The sequence below is a fragment of the Talpa europaea genome (genome assembly GCF_964194135.1).
Source record: "Talpa europaea genome assembly, chromosome: 7".
Lineage (NCBI taxonomy): Eukaryota > Metazoa > Chordata > Mammalia > Eulipotyphla > Talpidae > Talpa > Talpa europaea.
Window position 1 is genome coordinate 108,185,173 of NC_140074.1, and position 20,144 is coordinate 108,205,316.

At 59.6% G+C, this 20,144-nt stretch overlaps 1 protein-coding gene across 1 annotated transcript; it reads left to right on the plus strand.

Moving 5' to 3' along the window:
- Window positions 1-1,614: 1,614 nt before the first annotated feature.
- On the plus strand, window positions 1,615-9,683 carry TBX2 (T-box transcription factor 2; the record flags this gene model as incomplete). The annotated part of the gene is made up of 7 exons (XM_084237376.1): window positions 1,615-2,009; window positions 3,084-3,351; window positions 4,284-4,430; window positions 5,641-5,717; window positions 5,832-5,995; window positions 6,456-7,087; window positions 9,231-9,683. The coding sequence occupies 7 exons, from the start codon at window positions 1,615-1,617 to the stop codon at window positions 9,681-9,683; spliced, it is 2,136 nt and encodes a 711-aa protein (XP_084093502.1).
- Window positions 9,684-20,144: the final 10,461 nt, after the last annotated feature.

Below are 20,144 nucleotides of genomic sequence, written 5' to 3' on the forward strand. Positions count from 1 at the left end.
CTCAAGGCAGGTGTGCGGCCGCTTCACTCTGGACGCACGCCTTAACTTGCGGCTTCCTCTGTGCACATAGGCCACCATCACACTGGGAGTGATTCACACACACACACACACACACACACACAGCACATCGGGAAGGGAAAAAAAAATGCTGGTGCTGCTGGCGACGAAAACTGGAGGTGGGGGTGGGGGCAGGTTTCAAGCACAGGTGCACACAGACACTTGGAGCCCCACACGCCTTATTCCGCGCCACTGAACTTGGGAGAAGTAGGTTTCCGGGGGCCAGAGCAAACTCTAGGAAAGTGGCGGAAAGCGGAGAAAGGATGCTGGTGTTTAGGATAAGGGACTTGTGTCTCCCGTACCGGATGCGGCGAAAATTCGTTTGGTCGCGGGTCAAGAACCTGAGCAGCGGCCTCGCCCGCGCCACGCAGCCCCGGGCTGGGCAGAAGGTGCGCGCTCACCTTCCCAGCCCGGAGCGCGGCTCTGCCACCAGCGGCGGCCCAGGGCTGGGGTGGGGACGCAGACGGATCCTGGTCTAAGTCCAGGACTTGCCCGGAACTCCAGGTTCCTCCTGAGTCTTCCAGTAAGGGGAGGCGCCGGCCGGGGTTCCCGCGGTCCCGAGCGCAGGGCCGCGTCGCGCCCCCTCCCACGCCGCCCGGACCGGGGCTCGGCCCCAGCTCCACTCACCGGCTCCCGCCACCGGGGTTCCGCTCGGGGACCTCCGCCGCCGGCGCCTCGCTTTCCAGCGCCCGCAGCCGCCCTCCGAGGGCAGGGCCCGGGCGGCGCCGCGGCGGGGAGCGGGGTCGGAAGTCGAGCCGGGAGCGGGCCCGAGCGGCCGGGCGGCGGGGCGCGGGGGGAGGAGGGCGCCCGCCCCCTCCGCTCTCCGGGCCGTGTCAATGCTTTGCACTTGGGGCCGACGTGCGGCTGGGGGGTCCTTCCCCAGGGTGCGGGGGCCCGGGCGCCCCCAGCCTCGGGCCCTTTCGGCGGGTCGGCTCGGCCAGCCGAGCTCTCGCGTCCCGGCGCAGGCGGCCGCGGGCGCGGGCGGCAGGGTGGGGGCCCGGCCAGGGGGAGGGGTCTCGGGGCCCGCCGGCCCGTCATTGGTTAATATTTTATTCTGTTGACATGTTTTCTTACTGCTGAGGCTTCCGACACCTTCTCCCCGGCCCCCCCTCCCGGCCGGAGCTTGGCCTGAGCTGTCAAAACCCCGCCCCCGGAGACCCACAATTGGTCCAAAAAGCGTAAAATCAGCAATCAAGGGGGGCCTGGCTCGTTAGCGCAGGGGACCCGAGCAGGGCAGGACATGTGAGATAGTCACAGTTTTCCAGAGATCACGACAAGATCTCACCAGTCGCGCGTGGTCCCCGGCGCCGGAGCGGGCCAGCCCAGCCCAGCCCAGCCCAGCCCAGCCCAGCCCAGCCCGGCCCGGCGCAGCGCCCCCGCCGCCCCCGCGCCCCGCGCCCCGCGCCCCCGGCCGCGCGCGGGACGGGGAGCCGGGAGGAGCCGCCGCCGAGCCCGCCGCCCGGGCCGCCCTTCCTCCGCGCGCGCCGCCGCCCGGGCCGGGGGTCCGAGCCGCGCGCCCCCGGCCCCGGCTCCCCGGCGCCCGGGCCGGATGTCCCGATGAGAGAGCCGGCGCTGGCGGCCAGCGCCATGGCTTACCACCCCTTCCACGCGCCGCGGCCGGCCGACTTCCCCATGTCCGCCTTCCTGGCGGCCGCGCAGCCCTCCTTCTTCCCGGCGCTCGCGCTGCCGCCCGGCGCCCTGGCCAAGCCGCTGCCCGACCCGGGCCTGGCGGGGGCGGCGGCCGCAGCGGCCGCGGCGGCCGCGGCGGCCGAGGCGGGGCTGCACGTCTCGGCGCTCGGCCCGCACCCGCCCGCCGCGCATCTGCGCTCGCTCAAGAGCCTGGAGCCCGAGGACGAGGTGGAGGACGACCCCAAGGTGACGCTGGAGGCCAAGGAGCTGTGGGACCAGTTCCACAAGCTGGGCACCGAGATGGTCATCACCAAGTCCGGGAGGTAGGGCGGCGGCGGGCGCGGGCGGCGGGCGGGGGACCCCACGTCGCCGGCCGGCCGGAGCCCGCTGCCCTGCGCCCCGCGCGCCCGGCCCCCGCGCCACGCTGAGCGCCCTGGGCAACCCAGTTGACTTTTGTCTCTTGGCACCGGGGCGAATTTTTTAAAAACTAAAATACCGAAACCTCCCGAAAGAAGGAAAACGAAAATATGCACCCAGAGAACAGACCCAAGTGCTCTGAGCCCCGGCGCCGAGAAGGCCCCGCGGCTCGGCCCGGCCCGGGGGGTCTGCGCTGGAACCCCTCTGCCCGGAGGCGTCCTCGCCTGCCGCGGGGTCTGACTCCGAGCTCCGAGGAGAGGCAGCGGCTCCTGGACGCTCCTCCGACCCTGAAGTCCAGAATCGGACTCGCATCCCACTAGGCCGAGGTCGGCCTCGGGTTCGCTCTGGCTGTGGCGCCCCTGCAGCGAGCTCCTATCCGCCCGGCCCGCAACTTGACCTGACCCTGAGCCTTGTCGGGCAGAGAAGCCAATAGCTCCAGATCCACAACGGGCTTTAAAGCCTGAAGAAAACCGTAATCCCTATTCCCAACACCCGAGGCTCGGCCGGGGAGAATGTAGACCTCAGGATCACCCTCTTCCCCCGAACTTTAGTGTTAGGGTGCCTGCTCACTCTAGCTGCGGTAACCCAGCTCCCCCAGCAAACATCCTCTGAATTTATTTCTGGGAGTTTAGGTACCAAGTGGGTATGTCCCCCAACGAATTTCCAGGAGATTCAAGAGAAGGGGCTGTATTTCTAGAGGGCTTGGATTTATTTTCTGGTCATTGACTTTCATTTCAGGTGATGGGAGAGCCAGGGTCACCAGATCTGAGTGCAGGGCCCATGGGAAGCCTTAGAGTAAGGGGGTCTGATAGGCAGAAATGGGATCACCTGGGAATAACAACCGCAAGGTGATAAGGGGTCCAACAAGCTACCTCATGGAAACACTGCTGGGAAACCTCCAGACAGTTGTGGGGGGGGGGTAGTGTGAGAGGGGTCCTTGGATAAACAGATAAGAACATTCCCCTTTCTCTTCCTCGCAGGAGGATGTTTCCTCCCTTCAAGGTACGAGTCAGCGGCCTGGATAAGAAGGCCAAATACATTCTGCTGATGGACATTGTGGCGGCTGATGATTGCCGGTATAAGTTTCATAACTCCCGCTGGATGGTGGCAGGCAAGGCAGACCCAGAGATGCCCAAACGCATGTACATCCACCCGGACAGCCCAGCCACGGGGGAGCAGTGGATGGCCAAGCCTGTGGCTTTCCACAAGCTGAAGCTGACCAACAACATCTCCGACAAGCACGGCTTTGTGAGTGCAGGACAGGCACGGGGATGGGAGTCAGAGACTGAGTACCTGGCACTGCACTGGGAGAGCAAGATTGTAGTTCCCCGGAGTGGAGTACTGCTGAACCCCCAGAGTGCCCTTGGGTCACCACCCCACCTGGGCCTGCGCCCAGAGGACTCCATTCTGCTAGCCTTGGGAATGGTGGGGTGGACAGCGGGTATGGTCCAGACTACTCATAATCTCAGTTGGAGTCTGGCCTTCTAACCCTGTTTCTTGAGTCAAGCAGGAGGCAGGTGCTCCAGGGGTTCAGTGGTTCTGCTCTTGGCCTTTAGGTGCTGATCGTGGAGTGAAGTGAATATTTACCCACAGTCACAGCTTATTCCCATCCCTTTCCCCAAACTTGGAAATTTAAAAGTTAAACCAGTTCTCTCTACAATCTCTCTGAGGCTCTTTTCCCTTCTCCCACAGATAGATGCCTGGCCAGAGGGAGGGGTTGGGGGGTTCTGTTTCCAATGTGGGGGGCAGTAAATGGAGGGGAGAGTCTGTGGGCAAAGGTACTGTCCATTCCAAGGTAGGGCATTCGGTGAGCCCCAGAGTTTCCAGTCTTCTTTCCATGGTGATACCAGAGCTTAGCAATGAACCAGGAAGAGAAGCTAAGAGTGAAATCATGGGAGTGTTATTTAGTTTTATTCTGCTATCTCTGTTTTCAGCTGGGGAAAGGGGAGAGACTGTGAGAAAGAAAAGCAAGAGGGAAAAAAGTGAGAGGCAAGAAAAAGAGCAAAGAAGAGAGGAGGAAACAGTGAAGAATGGGGGGTGGAGGGTGAAGAAGGTAGAGCAGAGAGAAAAAGAAACAGTGAGACAGACAGGAAGACTGACAGGAAGACATAAGGTCCCCAGGGAGTAGAAATGCTCCTGAGAAGGCTGGGGGCTACCACTGACCCACGCCCTCTCCGCAGACCATCCTGAACTCCATGCACAAGTATCAACCGCGCTTCCACATCGTTCGAGCCAACGACATCCTGAAGCTGCCCTACAGCACCTTCCGCACCTACGTGTTCCCTGAGACAGACTTCATCGCGGTCACCGCCTACCAAAATGACAAGGTGCGCTTTGGGGGGTCTTGGGTTCGGCCCCTGCACCCAACTCCTCTACCCCACCCCTTACCCAGTGCAGCTCCAATCCACTCAAACCCACCCCCCCCCCGCCCCCGCAACTCCCACATCACCCGGAACCCTCACCACCACACACAAGCACAAGCCTTATGTCCGAAAAGGCAGCACCCACCAAAATCCCCCAGACTCCCTCTGAGCCTGCGAACACCCACATGCCCGGCTCCCAGAGGCTCTGAACAGCTGCTCGCTGCTTGGGGTGGGGATGTTTACTTAGCAATTAGCAGAAACTTCGGACCGCGCTGACATTTTTACATTTTATTCGTTTATTTCTTGGCGCAGTGTTGGGAATGTAAATCAAGAGAGGGCTCGGGAGGCTATTGCCCAGGCTCTCCCAACCCTAAGAACCCAAAGTTAGGAACCCAGAGCACAGTTTTCACTCTCCTGGGGAGCCAGAGGGTGGGCAGGTAACACAGTCAGTCGCCTGGCCTCAGACCTCTTGAGAGGCGCCTAGAAACTTTTCCTTCAAGTTTAAGGGCTTTTTCTGTTGCTGGCTTTCAACACCCTGTCTCTAAAGGGGCAAAGCATCGCCCCCACTAGGCCTGTGCCCGTGTGCACCACTTTCCTGCGAAGGAGAGTGTCTGAATGTCCTGCGGATTGTTCCTTCTGCCTTTGTGAACTGGTGTGTAGACGCTGGTATGAGTGCACACCCTCTGGGACGCCTGGGATAGTTGTGGAGGAGTGTGGATTCAGTTGATTCTGTGGGAGCTTAGGGGCTTGTAGGGGGTTTTTGTCTGTGTGTACTTTCGTGGGGCCGTGGGTGTGACTTGCCGCCCATGTGCCTTTGGACACGAGTGTGTTCTGCTCCTTGTGCGCCCCTGCTCAGGAGCCAGGTTTGTTAAACTTGAGTGGCCGCTGGGCCTGTGTTTGTGCTAAAGCAGATTTTGACTCTGTGAGCACAGTTTGGGGTCTGTGTGTGCAAATGAAGGGACCATTCCTCCAACAAAAGTTTTTGGAGGGGAGACCAAGTCACTTTCGGAGTGGCCTACCAGCTCAGGGAAATCTTATCCCAGGCAGTAGGCTCCCAGGGGACACTTCCCGGGTCTCTCCTTTGGGTCAGCAGCCGCTGACCTCGGGGTGCCCCAGGCCAGGCTGGAAGAGCCAGTCCTGACCCTGCGCTGCCTCTCGATCCCGATCCCCGCAGATCACGCAGCTGAAGATCGACAACAACCCGTTCGCCAAGGGCTTCAGGGACACGGGGAATGGCCGCCGGGAAAAAAGGTAAGGCGTGCGCGAGAGGGCCCTTTGAGGGAGCAGGACGTGAGTGTGTGCGCGTGTATGAGAGAGCGCGCGAGAGGAGGGAGACCCCCTGACCCGCTCCCCCCTCGTCCCTAGGAAGCAGCTGACGCTGCCATCCCTGCGCTTGTACGAGGAGCACTGTAAGCCGGAGCGCGACGGCGCCGAGTCAGACGCCTCGTCTTGCGACCCTCCCCCTGCTCGGGAGCCGCCGCTCTCCCCGGGAGCAGCCCCCAGCCCCCTGCGCCTGCACAGGGTCCGAGGTGAGCGTCGGGTGATCGGACCAGGAGTGGGACCACCAAGGGGAGAGGAGAGTCTCCTGGGGCCGCCTGCTGCCTTTGCTCTGCGACCCACTGACCTTAAAGCCCCGCGGGAAGCACCAAGCAGTGCCTCTCGGATGGACCTTCCAGCCAGGTCTCCCCAGCGCGCACGGTCCCGCGCAGCCAGAGGAAGCACTGCGCGCTCTGCCTGGCCCCCGGGTGTGGTGCGCGGCTGTGGCAGTGAAGAATCCTCCACGGGGCCCAATTTCCCCCACTCTAGATGGGGCGGCGTAGGTTAGGCGACTTGCAGCGGCCCCTACATGGGCAGGGAGCCGGTGGCCCCTCGGCCTAAGTTGCCCCTGCAGCGGCCCTTTTCAAGTCTCCGCCACCCCGCCCAGACCCGACAGCGGCTTCCCGCCCGCGTCCTCCCGGCGCGTAACCCCGCGCGTCCCTCTCCCCGCAGCGGAGGAGAAAACCAGCGCCGCGGAGAGCGACCCCGAGCCCGAGCGGCTGGCCGAGGAGCGCGCGGGGCCCGCGCTAGGCCGCAGCCCGGCGCTGGACGGCAGCCCCCCTCGCTCGACCGAGCCGGAGCGCGCGCGGGAGCGGCGCAGCCCCGACAGGGGCAAAGACCCCACCGAGAGCGGCGCGGACGCGGCATTCGGCCTGCGGAGCCTGGAGAAGGAGCGCGCCGAGGTCCGGCGGAAGGACGAGGGGCGCAAGGAGGCCGGCGAGGGCAAGGAGCCTGCCCTGGCGCCACTGGTGGTGCAGACAGACAGTGGGTCCCCCTTGGGCGCCGGACACCTGCCGGGCCTGGCTTTCTCGGGCCACCTGCACGGGCAGCAGTTCTTCGGGCCGCTGGGAGCCGGCCAGCCGCTCTTCCTGCACCCGGGACAGTTTGCCATGGGCCCCGGAGCCTTCTCGGCCATGGGCATGGGCCACCTGCTGGCTTCAGTGGCGGGCAGCGGCAACGGAGGAGCCGGCGGGCCGGGGGCTGCCACCGGGCTGGATGCAGGCGGGCTGGGTCCCGCGGCCAGCGCGGCGAGCACCGCTGCGCCCTTCCCGTTCCACCTCTCCCAGCACATGCTGGCATCTCAGGTAAGGCCTGTGATCTGGCGGCAGCATTGGGGTGGGGGGCAACTGAGGACTTGAGGGGGGCCATAGGCACTCCGGGCTTCCAGTGGGCAAGAAGCTTGTCCCGGAGAAGACCTGACGGACCTCTCAACATCACCTGGGTTTGTGGAGACTAAGGTGTAGGTCCAGGGTCTGCCCAGGGCACTGCCTCTGAGTCCAGTTTTGACCTTGGGCAAATCCCTGAGCCTCCCCAGCCGGTTCCTTGTCTGTGACCCCAGCTAAGACTCCCATTAGACTCTTCTTACTCTGACAATCTGGGGTCGCCAGCAGCTTTCATGAAGTCCACCCTCCTAGCATAGGACTTTTTTGGGGGGAACAAAGGCCTTTGACTCATTGTCAGACCCTGAAAGTCTAAGTGTCTGGACAAAGAGTAAGAAAATTTGTCGCATGTTCTGGACAGTTAGTCACCAAAGTGACCCACCTCCCAGAAAACCTCTGCCCCCTTTCAGGCCCTCCAGGAAATCCTCTGACCTAACAAAAGACAGGGCTGCTCCTTTCCCCACCTGTGTCTGGAATCTCCCCCAGTTACACATCTCAGGGAGCAGAGGCTCAGTTCCTAGGGTCCAGGTTGAAATTCTGAGCTCCCAAGGGAGAGTTTATGAAACTGTAGTCAGCAACAAAATGAGATTCAAAGGGGAGAGCAGCCTTTGGTTGGTTGGGTGGAATATTCCCTGTGGAAAGATTTGGAATCTCTTCATTCATTTTCTTCCCTCTGAGGTTTCTGGCAAATTGAACCCTTGAGATCTTATCGCAAGGGTAGGAAAATAGGAGTTCAGGTCTGTGAAGTCTTCTTTGGTTCAGAAGAAAATATTTTTAATATGTGTGTGAGTGTGTGTGGGGGGGATTCTGAAATGAGTTTTAAGTAGAACTCAGTGTCCGAGATGTGTGGAGTGAGTGTTCAGGGCACTAACACTACATATCTGCAGCTCCGAGCAGGCAGGGAAGACTTCAGAAAATGGAGTTCAGGGCCTGGAGGCTTAATCTGCACCCTTGATTCTGTGTGTATATGAATGCCTTCACCCCAAATTTTAGAGATGACTATAGGCATCTTAGAGGCCCTGGGAAGCCAGGACTTCTAGACACAACCTGGCCAACAGGTGCAGGGCGAGGGTGAGCGTCCCCAGGGCTCAGGAAGCATTCACTGGTGTACTACTAGTGGTTAAGTTCCAAGTCAATGTAGCATACACCTGGTCAGCAGGTAGAGCCAAATCCTGGGGGTTCTAAAACCTCCTTCCTTTCTCTTGACTTGGGATGCCAGATCTGAAATACCAGTAGAGCTTGACCTTCACAGGAAGGATATTTTCTCATTCCTGACTAAGCTACTTCTTTCCTTCCCCCTGCCTGAGCCAGTCCTGAGACTCCCTGGAAGCCGGGCACAGGCAGCTCCTTGCCCTCCTCCCGTATCCACACTCTCTAGGGAGTGAGCCATTATCTCAAAGGTCAGGTAATCCAAAAGTCGGGTTTCATGGACTTATGTGGTGTTTATCCAGGGTTTCCTGTGCTCACCACAGGCAAAAACAGCATTTCTTCCCCTGCTGCCACATAGGTGCTAATACAAATGTTCTTTGTGGAATATTCAGGTCAGTTTATGACTTGATCTGCACCTCTACTTTTTGCTTTGTCCAGGCAGGAGCCCCCTTGGCAGGTGGGCAGGCATCAAGAAAATTTACAAAGCCCCCCACCCCCAGAAGAACTGGGGAGGATATTGTTCTAAGCGAACAGACTCTCCCAAGAAAACCAAAGCTGCCTAACTCCCACCTGGCCCCATGCCTGCCCTGTTTCCTCCCTCTAGGCCTTTGTCCATGCTAGTTTAGCCACCTGGAATGTTCTTCCCTTCCTCCTACTATAATCCCCAGCACAGCGCTTGATAGAGTCAGGTCTTTGCATAATCACCTGACGTGAGCTCCCCTTCCACCTGGGTTTGGCCATAGGTCTGCTTATCTGTGCTGCTCAGGGTTACAGTTATGTGAGTTCTGGTCTTACGACCATAAGTCCAGTACACAGTAGGGCAGGGATCCCAGTTGTAGCACCAGCCTCAGCCCCCAGCTCACCCTCAGGAAGACCTCAGGTAGAATGCCTAACCTTTGTTTTGTTCTCTTTCTTCTAGGGAATCCCAATGCCCACTTTCGGAGGCCTCTTCCCCTACCCCTACACCTACATGGCAGCAGCTGCAGCAGCAGCCTCCGCTTTGCCAGCCACCAGTGCCGCAGCTGCAGCGGCTGCTGCTGCTGGCTCCCTGTCCCGGAGCCCCTTCCTGGGCAGTGCCCGGCCCCGCCTGCGCTTCAGCCCCTACCAGATCCCAGTCACCATTCCACCTAGCACTAGCCTCCTCACCACTGGGCTGGCAGCAGAGGGATCCAAGGCTGCAGGCAGCAGCAGCCGGGAACCCAGCCCCCTGCCCGAGCTGCCTCTCCGCAAAGTTGGAGCCCCATCCCGAGGTGCCCTATCGCCCAGCGGCTCAGCCAAAGAGGCAGCCAGTGAACTGCAGAGCATCCAGAGACTGGTGAGTGGGCTGGAGAGCCAGCGAGCCCTCTCCCCTGGCCGGGAGTCACCCAAGTGAGGGGGCCGTCCAGCTGCTCCAATGCCATGCAGGCCACACGGGCTGCCTGCCCCTGCTGCTTGGGACTTGTACAGCACAGAATGGGTATTTATTTAAATAAAGGAGCAAAAGCGGGCTGCAGCAGCCAGAATAGAGCCCTGACCAGCCAGCCTGGGCCTGGGACCCTTCCCTGGGCCTCACAAGGAATCCAGCTGCCAGAATACAGTCGCTTTGGAGTCACTGGACTAGGTCCAGATCTGCTCCAGTGTGAAGGTGGCATCTGCCAGATGCCTCTCCTGGCCCTCCAGTGCTGTGGGGAGGCCTCCTTCCCTGCCCAGCAGTTGTTCTGGAGTCAGAAGGTGCAGGGGTCACGGGTGGGAGCTTCAGAGAGAGCCCCCGAGTCCATAGCCTTGGGCCTGGACCGCTTGAGAATCTGGGGTGAGGGATACTAAGGTCAGTGGACACAGAAGTCAGTGCAGACTTGAGATGGGAGGGGACCTTTTCTTCTAGTCCTCCCACCTCTTCCCCCAAGAGACAGGCGCCCTCCCACCCCTGGGGCAGCGGAGGGATGGCACTTCTGCCTTGAGTTCCCAGGGAGAAAAAGATATTTATGAAATAAATGGTAATTTGTGTAAATAAGCTTTAAGGTTCCCAGAATATGCAAATTGGTATTAATTTATTCAAAGGTGTACATTGTTGTGTACATAATATTTAGAGATTAACTCATAGCATTTAATTTTTTTTTCATTTTACATGAGCATCTATATTGTACAGGGCTGGGGAGGGGCGGGGTGTCCCTTCGCCCCAGGCGAAGGCCCCCCGAGCACCGCAGGAGCTCCCACCCCGCCACCCCCTCGGCCCCTCCGCCCGGGCTTGGCTCGCCCGGCCCGCGGGCTCCACCTCAGGTTTTCACTTTTCGCTCCAGAGCGAGACGAAACGACAAAAACTCGAGAAAACAATAAAACGCATAAAACAATGCGAAGTGGACGGCGCTGTGCGCTCTGTGGGCCGCGCGGGGCTGGGGCGCAGCGAGCGCGTCTGCAAGGACTGGAGGCGGGCGTCGAAGTTGGGGCGCCCGCGGCTCCGCGGCGGTTGCACCCCCCGGGCGGCGGGGAGGCTGGGGAGGCTGGCGCAGCCGCGAGGCCGGGAGGTGCCCGCGCGGGCCACGGCCTGGGCCTGGAGGCGCCGCGCCGCCTCTAGTCCCCTGCGCTCCCCGCCCGGCCGCGTCCCAGGCCCGGCCCCGGGCTCCCTCTGCTGGCCGCTCGCCGCTGGCCGCCTCTCCAGCCGCGCGGCGCCGCGCGCCCGGGCGCCCAGCCGGGCGAAGCGCAAGGCAGAGGCCTGGACCCCGGACTCCCTTTCTTGGGACCCTAATGGAAACCCGTTCAGCTCCTCTTAGCAGGTGAGGCTGGTTTGATGGGTGCTCCTGCTCCCGCTCTCTTTTCCGTAGAGGAATTTCGCTGCTGTCTTCCAAGTCTCACAGACCTGGAAATCTTTCTGCCCCCGTCCCCGAACCTCAAAGAGAAATATCTCCTCCATGATAGGGCTGGTGATTAGAGCAGCAAGGTGTAGTCTGGAAATCCCCCCTTGCAGTTCATCTAAATCTCTCTTGTGGGTGTAAAGAGTGTGAGTCAATATGCTGTTCCCTTTCTAGACTCAGTTTCCCCCTGTATAATAATGAACTGAGTGGGGCCTCTCGTTGGGTATTCCACTGTGTCAGGCTCCATTAGGCCCATTCCTGCAAGGACAGCTCCCTGACACCCCCATCCTCAGGAGGGGGGCATCTTTTTTTTTTTAAGATTGATTGATTGATTGATGCAAGAACCAGGGTACAGGCCAGAGGCGCGGGAGGGTGAGAGGATTCACCAGAGCCAGAGCAGGGAACAGAACAGGCAGATTGATGAAATACACCGCTGAGGGGAGCAGCGGGCGAGGCAGGAGAGGTCTGCTGCGCCATGTGGGACCCTCGCTGGCTGGCGGGGGATCAAACTGGTGCTGCAGAGGCTGCAGACAGCCTCCCAGTGCTGTGCTCAACCGCCAGCGCCACCAGGGGAGATCCAGGAGGGGAGGCATCTTGTCTCCCCTTTACCTAGCTAGCAGGTGTCTCTGGCCCCAAATCCTAATAGTAGGGGTGAAGGAGTGCCTTCCCGGCTTCTGCCTGCCATTTAGCCCCCCACCTTCTTCCCAGGGCTCTCCTCTTTAAGCCTTAGCTTTCCACCATGCCCTGGTGGAATGGACTGCTTACCTCCGGCACTTTGCGGGGAGGACAGGCCCTGAAGATGCTGGCTTCCAACTCACCAAGGACACCCGCGATGGTAAAATGGAGGAAGAGTGAAGGTAGAGGTGGAATTGATGGTATCCGGGCCTCCAAGTGCCCAGGACTTTTTGTGGACTGACGTTTTTGCAAGGAAAGAGAAACATGTCCACTTCTTTCAAGAAGGAAGCTGACCCAAGGTTACACTGAATTCGGCAAGGGGCTCAGCCACTGAACGAGTAGGGGGCACAGAAGATTCTATCGCAGCCTCCGGAAGGCGGATTTTGGCTTCCCTGCCTCTGACCTGCAAAGGGCTGTCCAGGAACAGGGCAGACAGAGTGGCCCCTGTCTCAGCTCAAATAGAATCTGTCGCGGACAGTGTGGTTATTGCAGGTTGCTTTGGGCTTAAAAAAAAAAAAAAAAGCCTCTAAACACCCCTTGAAGAGTAGGGGTGCCTTGTGGCTTCTCACTGCAGCTTGTCCAGCAAGGAGACTTGGGGAGAGGCTGAGCGCACAGCGGCTTGCTTCCCAGGATGCTGACACCACCAGGGGGCAACACCGACGCCAGGTGGTGCGCAGAGGGGGTAGGTGGGGAGCGGGTCCGAGAAGGGTCACAGCAAAGGCCAAGCGGGACGACCTCGTCGCCGATTCTCGCAGCCTCCTTGCTGCAGCAGCCAAGCAGGTGAGCGCTCCAGGGGCCTCGGACCCGAGCACACCTTGGAGAGCCTCCCGAGTTACTTCTCCTTCCTCCGCACACGGCCCCTCCCGGAGCCGCCCTCGCGGTCCTCCCGGGCACCCACGTGCCGGCCAGCGCGCGGCTTCGGGAGCTGAGCCCCAGACAGAGGCCCGGCCGCTCCCCGGCCCAATTAAGTCACCGGCTCCCCAGCCTCCCAGCGCGTGTTGTTCCCCCATCATCGCCAGTTAGGTCAGGCGCCCCGCGCACCCCCGTACTCCAATGCCCGAAGGTCTCTTGAACCCTTTAACTCTTTAACCCAGGGCGGCCGTCAGCGGCCCTCGACGGCAGACCCGCCAGCGCGCGGACACCGAGGAAGCCGTGCGTGTTGGGGTGGTGGGGATTGAGGGGTCGCCGAGGCTTGCGGGTGACCTGGTGTCGCTGCGGGGCCCTGAGCACGGGGGCCCGGAACCCGGGGCGGAATCGCGCCTGTCGGCGTGGACGCGTGAGAGTGGTTCGCAGGGAAGTTGGAGACTGGGGGTGTGTGTGGGGGGCTCCGTGAACCCCTAGCGGCTCAGCAGCTCGGCTGCCACACAAACCCTCATTTCGTCCACGGTAAATCCGAGTGTCTCTCGTCCAAGTCATTCCTTCTCGCCGGCCCCCGCACCCCACGCTCGCGCCACAAACCTCCGCGGAACTCTTCACCTGCTTCTGCCTGGCCGAAGGGCGCGGAACTGGGGTCCGCCTCCCCCGCGCACTGCCAGCGCCCACGTGAGGCCCTCCAGGAACCCATGGGTGCAGTCAGCCTCGAGTTCCCAGGACACCCACAGGCAACACCCCAGCTCGACACCTCCCCCCACTTTCTTGGGAATAGACGGGTTTAAACTTCGCCTGCTTCCCGCCCCGCGTGGAGAAGTCAAACTCCCCTCTCCCTCGGTCCGCTGCTCGGCGGGCTCCGCGCCCGCGGTCCTGGGCCTTGGCCCGGCGGGCAGGACCCGGGAGGGGCGAGAGGCGGGAGCTCGGCGCACTGGCGACTGGGCAGCGGCGGGGACACCCGAGCGCGGCCGGGGTAAGGGGTACGGAAGGAGCTTGAGCCCCGGGACGTCTCTGCACACGCTCCCGGGAGCGCCCTCGGAAGTGCCGCCTGTGCACCCCTCGCTGATGCGGTGGCGTCTCTGTCCGAACGCTCCTGGGTCTCCGTTTTGCCCTTGGAGGGTCTTTTGGGCTCTTTGGACGCGCAGATCCGCCCCTCACCCATTCCCGAAGCTCTGGGTCCCCAGAGCGGACGGCCACCCCTCTTCCTCGCGCCCCCTGGCTGGCACCCCCCGCGGAGGCGCGCCGGGAGCAGGCGGGGGTTGCGGCATCGCCCAGTGTTCCCACGAGGTGGCGCTCCAGGCCAGGGGCCGGGCCGCGGTGGGCCGCCCGCCCTCGCCAAGAGCTGGCGGTGGACAGAGCGAGCCGCGACCAGACGGCACGACGGGCGGAGATCCAGAGTCACAGATGGACGTACCAGACGGGCTCGGGCAGCCTAGGGACCGAGGCGCCGGCCGAGCCTGAGCGGGACTCCTGACGGGACTGCGGGGCTTCTCTCCTGCGCGGGGCCGCCCTGCCGTGCCTGCTCCCTGAGCGAGGGGCCCTGCCGGCTGACACCCAGCGCGCCTTCTGGTGCCGGCCTAGGCCAGGGCGCTAGCCATCCAACGGGGCGGGGAATCCGCTCCTTCTGCTTTCTGGGCCTCTCAGAAGCAGGACTTTGGGCTTGGATCCACTGTGCACGCACAGGACTCTGCCTGTGGGCCCTGGGTCCACCCGGACCCTGCAGGAAAGCGGGAGGGGGACGGGAGTTTTAGGCGGCTCTTGGCCTGGAGATGTCCAGTGCTGCCCCTGCCAGGAGGTCCACCGAGGCTTCTTCCTCCAGCGCCTCACCATTGTCTTCAAGGTCAAGTACCCAGGGGTACAGGGAGGCCCCTCAGAGTAGTCCTAAGAAGCTGCTTACCTGAGGGGCAGCGCCAAAAGTCTGGGGAGGTTTGGGGCCAGTGTCTACCAAGCAGGAGGTGTTGGGGAAAGGTGAGAACACAGGGGTCAGTTTGAGAGCTTCTCCCTCGTTTAAGGCCACCAAGGTTTTGATGCAGTTGGGGGTGGGAGAGATGTAAGGCCCCTGTGGCTATGACATACCGGAATGCAAATCAGGGTTTGGAAACCTGATTCCAGCTGATCCCGAAGGTCCCCAGATGAGCTCTGGCACTCTGGGAGATTATCTCTCTTGTTATTAAGTAAGGGTGCACAGCTAGAAACTGCCCGGTGGACATCAGTCAGGGTCATCTCCAAGGCAAGCTTCCAGCTTGTTCTGTGCCCCAGTCAGTGTCTTCCCTGCCCTAGGCTCACAGCTTTTCGCTTTGGGTATATGACACAGCAGGGCGACAAATAACTTCACAGTTACCTATATGCCCTCCTACTGCTGAAGCTCCGGAGATAGGGACAAGGTCTAGCTCTGTCTCTAGCTGTGTGACCTTGGGTGTGACTTTCTTTTCTGGACACCAGAATTCTCTTCCTGAAAATAAATGATTTGGACTAAAATCAAATTGAATTGTGAGTGACCACTCAGGCTTGGTCCACTTCCCAGTGACAGTACACCCCTCCCCAGTCTCAGCTTCTTCAGACAAGAGGCAGGCGCTATGTTTCCATTTATTGTTTGAGGACGCTAAGCCTGAGGAATAAGCGGGATCATGCCCAGACCCAGGCTGCTGTTGCTAAGATTCTTGGGGTGGGGGGCAGGGCTGGTGGCCAGGATGAATTCACAATTAAGAAATCGCATTCCAGGTCCTGAAGCCCTCAGGGAACCGGCTGGCTCCAGCTGCCTCCACTTCTTGTGGTTTCTCCCTGCTTGCTCCACCTTGGAGCAAACTGCAGGAGAGGCGCAGGCTGGTGGGGCTTGGCACCCAGCTCCATAATTTGACTTCTTCCCAGAGAAGGGGATTCCAATGGACAACGTTCAGGGACCCATGGTTAAGGGTGCCTCCCAGACTTGGGCTAATGTGGAAGGCTCTGGCATTCAAAACACTTTCTACAGGGACTCACGCTGAACCCTCGCTGGCAGGATGGAGATTATGAATCCCCACTTTACAGGTGTCCCAGACCTTCCAGCAAATAAAGGACCGAGCTCTTTCTCAATCCCACGGGCTGGCCCTTGGACATGTTAACTGATGAAGTACTCATGGGTGAGTCTGTCTTGTCGCTGGGAAAAGGCAAAAGGGCTGGTTGGCAAAGGTCCTTCCATAAAAGCAAGCCGACTCAGAGCCCAAGGCCAGGTGACCAGGGGAAGGGCAATCCCAGACTCATGTCAGCTCGGCAGGGCCTGCCAGGGACTCCTGGTGGGGCCCAGCGCCTCTCCTGTGTGAAACAGTAACAACAGGTTACCGAAGATGTCACATGGAAGTGTTGGCTCAGGCACAGCTCATGTTTGCTTTCTTCATTATTGATTTGCGTCCTAAAGAGAACACCCTCAGATCCCAGGACACCTTCTTCTCAGCCGGACAGCAAGGCAGCAGACCACCACTGCGTGTCTCACTCTGGGCGTGCATTTTCTTAGTTCGCGCACCAGGCAGCAGGTATTATTATTCCTTTTGCAGAGGAGAAAACCAAAACAGACTGGCCCAAAAGCTGAGAGCTGTTACGCAGCAGCTCATGGGGTACACCAAGGTCTGGCTGACCCCACAGAGTGCTTTTTCCTGGAGCTGAGTTCCTGCTCTACCCCCACAGCATTTGGTGCAGCCTCTTGAAGTGGGCTTTGTTTTTGTTTTTGTTTTTGAATATTTATTTATTTATTTATACATGCACTGGGTACAGTCAGAAGCGCGGGAGGGTGAGAGAATTCACCAGAGCCAGAGCGGGGAGCAGAAAAGGCAGGCTGATGAAGTACACTGCTGAGGGGAGCAGCGGGCGCGGCAGGAGAGGTCTGCGCGCCATGTAGGACCCTCGCCCGGCGGCCGGGGATCGAACTCTGTGCTGCAGAGTCTGCGGGCAGCTTCACAACCCAGTGCTCAACCGCTGCGCCACCAGGGAGGCCCTTGAAGTGGGCTTTGTGGGACTGGTTCTTATTCAGCCCTGGACTGACCGATCTGTCCCTCATGTGGCCCCAACTTTGGGTCTCATTCCCTTCCCTTCCCAGAAGGGCTGTCCACTCTTCCAGTCCTGGCCTCCCACAACAGCTCTAGCGTGGCCACGGCAGTTCTGGCTTTAGAGCTGATATCTTGGTTTCTGGGAAACCCCTTAGTTCTGAGGAAGTGACCCAGTGTGTCACCCGGCCACTCAGACACCCACACAGATTCCCCCGGAGCACACATGCGCACACACGGAGACCCAGGCATAGCACAATAGCCCCCAGCGCCCAGACGCACAAACATACGCATATGCACACCCCCCAAACACACACAGGCACACTCATTTAACTGGTTGTTAATGACACACCATAGACACAGAGACATGCCGTGTACAGAGAAACGGTGACATACGAATGCACACGTACACACATGCGCGCACACCTACGGACACACGCAGCCACACTCGGGCAAGCACGGGAATATGCCCACACGAAGACACTTGGTGGGGTGGTTCTCCAGGAGAAACTAATTCCCCAACCACTGAGGCTCTGTGAAGCCCCCTTATCCCCAGCTGCTGGGCCAAACCCCTTCCACCCTCTGCACTGCCACATCTCTGAGGGGGGTATATATATATTTTTTTTCTTATTTATTTATTTGTTTGTTTATTTATTTATTTATACAAGTACTGGGTACAGTCAGAAGCGCGGGAGGGTGAGAGAATTCACCAGAGCCAGAGCGGGGAGCAGAGCAGGCAGAAGGACCGAAGTACACTGCTGAGGGGAGCAGCAGGCGGCAGGAGAGGTCTGCGCGCCATGCGGGACCCTCCTCCGGTGGCCGGGGAGCAGCCGGGATCGAACCGGCGCCGCAGAGGCTGCGGGCAGCCTTGCAACCCAGCGCTCAACTGCTGTGCCACCAGGGAGGCCCTGAGGGGTGTATATTTTTTAAGGTCTCTCTCTGCTAGGAAATCACTGGATCTCCGAAGCCTAGGCCGGTGTTTATTTTGCTTATTGCTGGGCCCCCAGGTTGAAAACAATTTAACATGTGGCAGAGCACAGAAAGCAGAGGAAGGGAGGGAGGGTGGGAGGGAGACAAAGAAATGCATCCTCCAGAAGCAAGGCCCACATTTGGCCCCTCCAGGATATGCTTCACCAGGCCCTGGACCAGAAATCCACTCCAAATCCGAGCTGACCTCAGAGAGTTGCTGAAAGCACACAGCCTCAGGCCCAGCCAATGGGGTCTCCTCTTTCTCCTGGGATCTGAGGCCCAGACAGGGTATACATCTTGCCCGAGCATTTGCCTCTTCAGGAGAAGGGTTCAGGTGGTTAGTGTCCTCCCAAAATGTGTACGTTGAGACCTAACCCCTAAGTGAGGCCACTGGGATGTGATTAGGTCACGAGAGTGGAACCCTAACGGATGGGATGAGACCATTATCACAGAGCTGTCCTTCCCCTTCCACCATTAGAGGCACAATGAGACTTCTACGACCTTGGAAAACCCTCATCCGGCCATGCTGCCTCTCTGATCTTGGACTTCCAGCCTCCAGGGCTGTGAGAAACAAATGTCTGTTGTCTGTAAGGTCTGTAAGTCTGCGGTATTTGGTATGGCCGCCCAAGTGGCCTGAGACACAGACCGTTCACAGTCGGGCCCTCCGAGTCTTGAAACCCAGCTCTCTGGCCATGTTGGGGCTCTGGGACTTGCTGGTCTCAGGGCCTTTGCTGTTGCTGAGTCCCCCGAGTTAACAATCTTACCAACCCCTCCCCCAATTCCAAGGCAAGATTCTCTACCTGGGTCTCCCAGCATGTCTTGCCTGCCAGTGGCCCTTCCTACTGTGCAGATGAGGTGAAATCACAGCCCAGTATAAAGCCCTCCTCAGGATCATGTCCAGGTTCCTGGGAGTCATGCTCCTGGGGTCCTGTCCAGACTCCTTAGCCTGACAGTGGGAACTGCATGAGTCCTACCTACTCATTCAGTCCTTCCCAGGGCATACACCCCTACTGTCTACCTGCCCAGGTCTAGGTTAATCCCGCTTATCCTGGGTTGGGGTTTTCTCACACCCACATGCCCTGCCCTCAGCGGGGTCTCTGCCTGTCTGCCTTCAAAAGTTAGCTCATGGGCCCCTTCTCCCCGAAGCTTCCCCTTGGCCTTCTCCCCCTGAGTGAGCTGCCCCTGAACCTCACGTCTAGTCTTGTAGCTAGTATTTGAGTTACTCACCCCCGTGATTTCTTTAAAATGGAGGTAAGTGTTCCTAGCTCGTGGGGTTGTTTGAGGAAGAAACAAGTGCCTGGCAGAGTGAACGTTGGTTTCCCATCCCTCCTGAGGGTGACCTCCCTTTGGAGGAGCCTAAGGGAACCTGGGGATGGGGCCTGGGGTCCTTCAGGAGTTGGGGCAAATTCTTCCCTGCCATGGGCAGGATTGAGTCCATCAGACCCAGTCACCCCTACCAATAGGGCCCTGCTATTTGGGGCAACAGGCTGTCAAGTTTCTGAGCTTGAGGTATCTGGCCTAAATTTGGGAATTTAGGCTGGGGTGGTAGCCAAAGTACCTGTGTGTTGGGGTGTCTAGGCCTGAGAACAGAGCTGCCACAGATGACTGGGCTACTGCAGAGAAATCCTAAGGGTGAGGGGTCCCAATGCGCATGTCTGTTGACCAGGCCTCCTCTCTCTCCCAAGGAACCCACCCAAGCCCAGCCAGGGGGCGTTTCTTTCTGGAGAGTGGGTTGCTGGTGGATCAGGCCCTGAGTTGCTCGCGTCTTGTGGTAGTGACTCCCTCCTACCACTAGGTGGGGGTCTGGAGTCGTCCAGACCCGGAGTAGGATTTAAGTTTCAGCCTGGCGACGCGGCTCGTTTGTCATGAGGCCTGTTTCAATTCCGGGGTTCCCAGTCTCCCTGAATACGTCTTCTGAGAGAGGCAGGCCGGCTCTATGCCTCCACTGTAATGTCTGCCTGTGTCCTGCTAACAGGCAACAACTCTGAGGGAAGCGAATACAAGCATGGACTTTGTGCAGCCAGAGAGACCTGAGTTCAAATCCCACTTGCACATCTTGGCTCTGTGGTTTTGACTTGTTGATCCTCAAGTGTCCTTATCTCTAAAACAGGTGCAGCTCATGTCTACAAAGGACAAGGAAATGTGGCCGCCATGATTGCCACAGGAGGGGGGCGGACAATCAGGGTCCTGATTGCTCATGCTTAGGAGGAGACGCCATTTCAGCTACTCAACCCTGTGCAGGAGCTCCCCTTTCCAGGGCACTGTGGGGCCGCAGGGAGCTATGGATGCAACCTCTCTCAAGGTACCCACGGACAAGCACATGGCAGGTCCACAGAGAGGTACCAATGAAGGGTTTTGAGCTGGTCATCTTCCAAGGCAGGCCAAACCTCACATTCTCTACCTGAAATGCCTTTTGCCCCTCCTGTGTTGTCTCCCTAAATGGTTCATTATTTTCCAAGGCTCAGGTCGAAAGTCCTT